The following is a 9,897-nucleotide window of genomic DNA, read 5'->3' on the forward strand; positions in this document are numbered from 1 at the left end:
CATATCTAATATTATTGATAGAAATTATAAATTAATTTAAAATTAAAAATAAATATCAACCAATTATTATAGTATATTTACTTTATAAATATTAATTTATATCCGTGCATGAGCACGAGAAAATCACCTAGTACTATATAATATAACATTCCTTAGAAATTTAAATTTGGACTAACAAAATTCTCAATTGATTCTCAAGCCGACCCGTAAGCAAAATTAGCATTTTAATTACGTGACATATCAGCATGACGCTTTTTTAATTAAAACAAACTACGGGTTATAACTTTTTAAATGTTTCTCTATTAATATATAGGAGATGTTTTTTAATATATTTTGTTAAATTTGATGAATATGTAAACTTTTTAAGTTAATAGACATGAAGATAAAAACATTGTTTTCTCGCAATTTATTTAAAAGCAAAGAAACATGACTGCGCGAGGACAACATAAAATCATGAACAAAGTCATACAAAGTGATCACTCAAAAGCCCATTGGTTTTCAGCGCGAATCTGCGCTTCTTCTTCGGGTGTAAAGTCATTCTCGATGTTGAGTTGAGCTCGAATCTCTTCTGGAGATTTACCTTTAATCATATCGGCGACTGCTTGGCAAGTGAGATCAAGAAGATCTTTGACGTTTAGAAAATTAGCAGCCATAATCAGGTGAAAGAGCGTAGACTGGTCGATATTACTCAAAAACTCAGCGTCCCAATTTCTCAGCTCCTCTTCCAAGGATGAAGACGAATTACCATCACCATCAGGGACTACGGCGACGTGTTTCCTGCAGTACTCAATTACTTTGGCGAGGATCCCGCCGGTGACATTGGCAAGAGGGATTCCGCCATCGATGCAGTTATCTTCAACCATGTGAGCTATGGTTTGGGACTGGAGAGCCACTGCTTCTTCAACCTCAAAGGTCTCACCATCGGAGCTTTTCAACACAATAATTTTGGACGGCGACATCTTTGGTTCTTTGTGGAGATTATTGATGAACGTTAGCAATTAGGATTTAGGATATTTAATGTGGTGAAATGATAGTATGATCTCTATTTATAAGATTTTTATCCTTAAAGGTCATTAAATGTTTAGGAAATGTATTTTATGTTAACCAAACAAATAGAAAGAAATCTGTATTTTTTTAATATTGCAATTAAAGTCTTAAAATCTTATTTTCAACAACATTTGTAATTTACCCACAATGCAGTATTGACGCGTCAGCTTTTCTAATTTCTAGACATTTTTATATACAAATAATATCTCCTATAAAGAATCATTTAAAAGGTTGCAACTTTAACTTTAAGTTTGTGTTAATTAAAAAATAATTTTTTTTAGGTGTCAATTAATTAGGATGTTAATTTGACTTACGTGGCAGCATAAGAATCAATGAAAAATTAGTAAGTCCAAAATCCAATCGTTAGGAAAACTTATATTAAGCCAAACATAAATGTATATGATAAACTTAATACTCGGCGATTTCATTAACTTAATACTCTGCGATCTCATTAACTTAATACTTTTCGACCTCAAGGCTATTAACTTAATACTCTTCAACCTCAAGGGTCAAGGCTATTAACTTAATACTCTTCGTAAATATGGAAAAATTATATTTGATGCAAAAACTTTTTCATCATAGCAAGAATTGATAATATTTTTTGGAGAGTTAAGGAAAATAATAATAAATGCAAATCATATTAGTTAATGATAATTAAAGATGACTTTAATCTATATAGCTAATCTTTGGTAACAATTTTTTGCATCAAATATAATTTTATATAGACGACGTTAATCTATATAACTAATTCACATGGACAGTTGTACTATAAGCCTTACCCAATTTACAATTGTTGTATATGGCTCATAAAGAACCACAATTACAATTATTTTCTAAATTATAAGCCTAATCCAATTTATAATTGTGTTTTTAAATATTTTCATTTTTCACCTTATGTAATATTGTTTAATTCTAAAAAAAAAATTTAAGTTCAAACCGATAAGTCCATCATAAATTCAAAATAGGTTTTGGTCTACAATTACAATTACAAATGGTCTCGGCCCAATGTATAGATGGTTATATAAAGAAAACATAATTGTATACATAAACACAAATCTGATCACATATAAATATTTAATTTGTTAATACTATGAATTTTTAATTTTAAATATATAAACTCATCATGTGGAAGTCTTAGATGATTATATAAAAAACATAATTGTATACATAAAACAATTTCGATTAGATATAAATATTTAATTTGCCAATACTATATGTTTTTAATTTTAATAATATAAAATCATCATGCGCAAGGCGCAGTCTTATCCTAGTTTAGCACTAATGAAATTCATAAATAAACTGCTTTCAACAATATGTGTCTTACACAACCAATATTTTATAAAAAAAACATACATCATTCATTGTTTTAGTTTGTTTTAGAAACTTAACATAACATAATATAATTTTAATTGATTGTTTCTAGCAAATATATAACATAAAATAGCAAAAAGAATTCACTAAATTTAACGTTTTTATTAGCAGTTTTAATATTAATTATCTATTTTTAAATAGAAGATATTTATGTATATTTTAAAACATTTTTTATTATTTTTACGTTATTTCAGCTAAAGCTAGCATATATTTCAAGTTAATTTCTTTTGAATGAGCTTCTTTTGCTAGCTTTCATTGAATGAGCTTCTTTCTTCTTTTAGTGAAAGCTTGCATATATTTCAAGTTAATTGTTATTATTATTTTTACGTTATTCTAGTGTAAGCTAGCATATATTTCAAGTTAAATTCAAGTTATAAACATTATTAAAAATAATAATTAACGTTTTTATTAATTTCTTTTTATTTTAGTAAAAGCTAGCATATATTTCAAGTTTAAAATTATTAACAAAAATTAACAGTTTACTAATTTGATATTGATTTTATATTTTTAAATAAATATTTTATCTCAATTTCCAAATACTTATGAATCGATATAAATTTAATTGTTATTAATAATTTTATATATATTTTATTATATTTTATATTGATATTTTTTAAAAAAAAATTCTTAATTTTTAGAATTATAGTAAAACCTCAATAAATTATTAATCAATAAATTAATAAACACGATAAATTAATACATTTTAGCAGTTCTAAGTTAGACCGATCTAAAATATGACACAATTTTATAAAATAATAAGATACAAGCTTTTTGAATTTTTTTTATATAGATATATAGTCGTAGTGTAAACATAAATTAATAATTAGTGTATATAAAGTTCATATAAATATTGACAATATATTGTATAGTTTATTTTTTCACATTGAAGTCTTATCTTTACATTTTCTAAATATACATAAGTAACATCAATATATTGATGTTATCTTTAATTTTACATATACAAAATATGGTACATATTTTCTATACACCAAATACTCAAATAAGAATAATATCAAATTTGTATATGTACAATTTTAATTAATACACAAACCGTAAAATCAAATATTTTCTTATTTTTATATAAAATTATACATCAAAATATAAAAATATAAAAAAAATTATGTAAATTAATAAATTATCAAAGTCCCAAATTATTAACTTATAGAGATTTTATGACACTTTTAAAAATAGTAAATAAAAGTAATAAATTGTTTAATTTTTTCTAATTGTTTTAGTTTTATGAGAAAATTGACTATTTTATATAGACATTTATATATAATTTATATTTAATCAGAATTAGAAACGAAATAAATACCTACTTTTAAATATTTTTACATTAAAATCTTATTTTAAACAGTTGTTTTACTTTGCCCACAATGGTATGTACATTAAAATCTTATTTTTAACAGTTGTTTTACTTTGCCCACAATGGTATGCACATGTCAGCTCAGTTGTTTTACTTTGCCCACAATGGTATGCACATGTCAGCTTTACTAATTTCTAAATTTTTATGTTTGCGAAATTACAATCTAAACCTCTATATTTCTACAAATTACGTGGCAGTCCATAATTATGGAATGTCCTAATCACCCCATCTAAACTCGCCGTAACAATCACAAGCCTCCACGCGCCGCCGACGGAGGACGTAAGCTTCTCCTCAGGCCACGTGGCGGTCACACGAGAGGAACGAGACAATCTCCCGGAGCTCTGTAGCTGTCTCAACGCTCGCCGAGTTTCGTCCTCTTCTAAGGACACTCTGGACACTTCATTTCCCGTCGGAGACCAAGCCGCCGCGACGGAAACACCCGGCGAGTTAAAATACTCGAAAGAGCGCGACGTCGTCGCTTGTTTCTTCGCCGGAAAGCCATCGTTATCCCAGAGGAAGACACCGTGGCCTCGTCGCACTGATAAAATATGTTTCCCGGCGGAAGAAACAAACGACGCCGACGACTGTTTCCCAAACTTCGCCGAAGCTGAAGAGAAATTTCCAGACATCAAAACACAAACTCGAAAAACTGTAAGAAACTCAAAAGGATTCAGTTTCAAACTTACCTTTGAACTTTTGAAGGATCTTGGATCTATCAAAGATCCGGAGCTTCGAGTCATCGGAAGATACCACTACTTTCTCGGAGCTTCCCGGACAGAACTCCACGGCGGTGATTCTGTTTCGCCCCCTGATATGAATCTGCTCCTCCGTTAACACTTCGTCACCTGAGATTCGATAGAACCTGCAATCTCCGGTGATGCAACCAACGACGAACCCCTGAATACATAAACAGAGCAAAGCGGCAAACTTTAGAATCTCAAAAACAGAGCAAAGCTGCGATGTTTCGTGTGAAGAGAAACTTGAAATGAAAATTACATTGCCGTTGTGTTGGTAGCAGATTGCAGAAATGGAGTCACGAGCGTCGGTCCAAGCGACGACTCTCTGTTCTGATAAGCCCCAGATTCGAGCTTTTCCATCTATGGATCCGCTTATGAAGATGTTCTTGTTCACAGGGTTGAACTGAACACAAGTCACTGTATTACACAAAAAGGAAAGAACAGTGAGTCGCTTTTTTTTTACCAAATCTGTTTCTTTTTTAACTGAGTTAAGAGTTCAAAAGTTACCGTAGTTGTTATGATGAAAGACATGAAGACACTCGTCACAACCAACTCTCCATAACCGAACTGTCTTGTCTTTAGAAGCTGAAAGAAGCAGCTGCAAAAACCAAAGACAGATTCTCATAAGAAAATTAATCAATAAATCTCAAAAAAAAAAAAAAAAGAGTAAACTCACATTTGAGTCTGACCATGCCAAGTCCAAGACATCTCCGGTGTGACCATAGAATTAGTTGATCCGTAGTTCTCTTCCCTAACACAACACTCACCACAAGATGACTCTGAAGAGCTAGTAACCTCATCGCTGTCATCATTTATCCTCTTGAAACATATAGAGGAGTGCGGTTTCTCCTCGAGAAGACCCATTTTCTTGAGGAACTGTTCACGACGTTCCTCAACACTAACTGGCTCACCCGACCAAACTTGAAACTCTTCTTCCTCTACTTGTCCAACGGACAAAACATCAGATGAATCAAAGAACTCATCATCAACTTCTACACTCTTCATCTCAATCACAACAAATAACTGAAAAGCTGGCTTCTTTTTTCTTTATAGAACCTCTTCTTGTAGCCTCCACGCGGTTCACGGACCGTGAATCCCTCGATGTTCCAACCTAAACCAAAGTGTGAAAACCATTAGTAACAAGAACAAGGACTCCATTCTCTGAACTTACATAAGTGCGAGGTCTTGACCATTTTTTAAACTAATCGATTAAACAAAAAGACGGTTCCTGAAACTCAGGAAGTGAATAGAATAATCAAAACCCAAAGGTGAAAGTTGTGTGTACCTTTGACTCCGTAAGAAGCAATGACGCAACAAACAACAAACAAGAAGTCAAACTATGTTTTGGCCGACGAGGAACTGGGTCGGGTTTTGATTTTTGGTAGCTTCAAGATCCAGCAAAAGAATAAAGTTTGTTATTTTTTCGAAGTGTCTCCGTGTGGGATAATATAAAGGGAAGATTGAAATGGACAGAACATTCACGTTATGTCTGTGACTGGGTCTGGGTTCATCAATGGCGGCCCAATCAGAGTCTTGGCGGCGAAGTGGCCGCGAGAAAGGAGACAGGAGACAATTAAAACCTCTTTCCCTCCCTACCCGACCAATTTCTCAGACTCTTTACAGTTGTGTTCTGGTTTCGAGTTATGTCTCTGCACACAAACGGCGATTATAAATATAAAATAATAAAGTGTTACCCTTTTGGATCAGATTCGTGTTTGGTGTGCAGAACAGACGAGAAGAGCCGATTGTCGACAGAACCCAGAGTTAAAGAGCATCAAAGTTTCTCACTTTTAATAATATTATTTTTTTTAATAATTTTTTAATTTTTTAATTTTTTGTGAACTAATAATAAATTTTAGTTATTTATTTAGATTTTATTTAAAATAACTTAAGTCATTTTATAAGAAAAACATGTCATAATAGTTTTCACCAAATTTTTTTTTTTTTATGTCATAATTATGTTAAGTTCTAAATCATTTTTTTAAATCATTTAAAATTATAAAAACGCGTGTAATTTAGAAATTTTAAATCTAATCTATTAATTTATGGTCCTATTTTTATCTACTTACAAATAGTCTAGATTGGTCCATTACATTTAACTACCTTTTCTATTATTTCTATTTATACCTAACTTAATTATTATTAAATATATACCCTAACCTAAAATTAAGGAACTAAATAACTAATCTATTTTTTAATAATGAATTCAATTTATGTTAACACAGCTTTTAAGTAAATAATCAATTATATTTTATTTATTAATATAAAAAAATTATATATGCCTACTAATTCATATATACATTTGTACTTTAATTCAAATGCAAAAAAACAAATTCTTTAAAAACCCTCACCAAATACATAATAATATAATTTTTATACATAAAGTATTAAAATTAGATATATATATATATATATATATATATATATATATATATATGTATTTGATAAAATAAATAATAATAGTCGTTAATATTTGATGATATGTTGGAACATGTTATCATTGATATTTTTTATGAGTAAATCCATAGGTTTTACTTCTAAATTGTATCACATCTAAAATCCATAAAGTAACAATATATTGTTCCGATTTAGGTTATATGGGTTCGGATATATCTGAAGTTAAATCTAAAACTGAAAAGCAAAAGATAAGAAATAGGATTGGATATTTAAGGTACTCATTGAAGATTTAAATACTTATTTTTATATATAATTCAAAATAAATATAGAATTGAATATTTGAAGTACATATTTTGTGTTTCATATATTTATATCCGCGATTGATTTAGAATTTTGGTCGATTTTTGGATTTTTTTGTTTTTAGGGTTTTCCGTTCGAGTTTGGCTAATAATACTTCGGATTCAGATATTTGATGTATCACATACTATAAGACATATTATGGGATTTCTTATATTTCGGATTGGGTATTGATCACGTTTTTTTTGTTTTAGTTTGGTTGGACTTTAGGTTACAGATTTTATGTCCAGACCTATTTTAAATAAAAAAAAATGTGATTATATAAAAAATTTACCAAAAAATTATCTCTTCCTGTAGCGCGGCTAAAAATCTAGTTTACTTTAATTTTTTGGAATATATTTGTGAGTGGGATATTTGCCTTGTTTTATTTTTAATATTTCAATTGAAAAATTATGCAATGGTGAGTACCTTATATATAAATAAACTTTATAAAAAATCTTGTAAACGTATAATTTTAACTATATTACTAATTTTTGTTATATTTTGTCTACCCTAGATTTTTAACATTTATGATCCTATAAGAAAACTAAAAGACAGTGGCTCTGTTTTGAGTATTATTATTACACTACACGGAAGACATTTCATTTTCTTGGAAGATTCGTACCATTATTTCTCCTGACATCGGTTTGTCCTCTTGCAAACAAAGAAATAAATATGTTATGTTTTTCTCTTTTTCTTTGGAAAATTGTTTTTCTCTTATGTAACTAATACACTTTTATTTATTTTCTTTGTGAGTTAAATATATATATATATATATATATATATATATATATATATATATATATATAAAAGTTGATGACACATCATCATCTACATATATATCATATTATCTTCATAGTTTTCTAATTTGAATATCAAATATGATTGATATTAAGGTTGTTTATCATTTTTCATATTATATATAATATAAATTGGATGGAATATGAATTACAAACAAAAGTTATATACTATTTGATATATATATATATATAATAAACTTATGATTTCATAATTTATATAATTAAATTCTATTATTTTATATACTTATCTTTTTCCGGCAAGTTACTTTAAGTACAAATAGTGAAATGAACTATTAGAAAATTAATCAGGGAGATCTTTAGGCGGAATCATTATATATTCTGAGACCATCAAGATTGCTACATTTTGGGCATTATTTGATACGATGATGTAACAAGGACTGGAAAGTTTTGAATTTAAAATTCTGAAAGAATATCGATTTGTTGGTTTACTGGTTCCAAAATATGACAACAATGATTATGATGAAAATAGTAAGAAATGATATTGAACCTAGAAGCTTGGTCGCGGTGGGATTACGGAGTCAATAGATAAGAAGCAGAGGTACATTGTAGTTCTTCTTCTTCTTCTGTTTTTGCTTAAATACATTGTAGTTCTTTCAAGTTTCAACAGGCAGTGAATTAACATTACATTTATCAATTGCTTATGTACTTATATATATATATATATACAAAATGTGGTTTCATTCTTAATTTGTACACTTTTCTATGTAAAGGCAAAATACATGCGTTTGGTTTCATACCTATATATCTTTTTTTTCCATGTACATAGAAAAAACACAAGAATATACAAGACTATATATTATGTAGATCTAAAGGAAAATATTGAAACAATAATATGGTATATATAGGTTAAGAACACGAACCAGCAATCTTGACTGTAGTCTGAACTGAAAGACTGAAACTGAACTTGTTCACCAACAATGGCGGAATGTATTTAGCAAAAAAAAATGGCGGAATCTTCAAATTTTGAGAGAGAGGGAGAGAGAGAGATGATTAATGTTATAAAACATTAGTCGTTGAAGATACGTGCTTATATAGTTATTACGTATAAATGTCTGAACAGTACATGATATTCGTTGATGTATAATTAAAAATTTGATTAGATTTTAAAAGCATTGAGAAAAGTTTTAGAGGAAAGAAAGATAAAAACAATTGAAAACTTTATTATGACAACTATTTCGTCCCCAGCTAGTAGGAACGCACATTCTTCTATATCTTGTGTAGGCATACACAAAAATTTTATAGGTACAAATACAATACATTTACATTTGACTAAATGGTTCATTGGAATTTGGATGCAAACTACAAGAACACCATTATTTTCAAGTGAATCTCTTAATACTAAATTGTTTCGATATTTAATTTTCAAAGTAGAAACAGAAAATCGATTAAATGTTATTAATAAATATTTTAAATTGTAAGAAATCTATATTAAAGTTTTTTCCATATTAGAGTTTTCAGATGTGAAATTTTTATAGTGTGAAATTTTAAATTTTGAAATAACTTTTAACAAAAAGTATTAATATATAACATACCTTGATTAAGAAACTACTAATTCGAACAATTATTCTAAATAAATGAAAAATGAAAAAAAATTACAAGTAACATAATGCGGCCACTAGCTACCTTTATTTTGTGATTCGGGAACCATTGGATGATACTGTTCAAATCTGAAGAGATTCGATTGGTAGCACGTAATTTGGTGGCCAATTAATTGTTTAATTTCGCAGAAATCTGCATTTTGTTTTGTTATACGGTACCAAACCCTAACTCGTATCTTCGTCATGAGAATGATTCATGCAAATAATTGAACCATGGAGTAAAT

The 9,897-nt window shown here is 28.9% G+C and overlaps 1 protein-coding gene and 1 pseudogene across 1 annotated transcript; both read right to left on the reverse strand.

Annotated features, from left to right (window-relative positions):
* Nucleotides 1–368: 368 nt before the first annotated feature.
* Nucleotides 369–1,651, reverse strand: LOC125589001 (SKP1-like protein 11). The gene has a single exon (XM_048761073.1). It carries the CDS (start codon nt 957–959, stop codon nt 477–479), a length of 483 nt encoding a protein of 160 aa, XP_048617030.1. The 5' UTR covers nt 960–1,651; the 3' UTR covers nt 369–476.
* Nucleotides 1,652–3,892: 2,241 nt separating this feature from the next.
* Nucleotides 3,893–6,323, reverse strand: LOC125589246 (annotated as a pseudogene).
* Between the last annotated feature and the right edge of the window lie 3,574 nt (nt 6,324–9,897).

Source organism: Brassica napus, chromosome C6 (genome assembly GCF_020379485.1).
Source record: "Brassica napus cultivar Da-Ae chromosome C6, Da-Ae, whole genome shotgun sequence".
Classification (NCBI taxonomy): Eukaryota; Viridiplantae; Streptophyta; class Magnoliopsida; order Brassicales; family Brassicaceae; genus Brassica; species Brassica napus.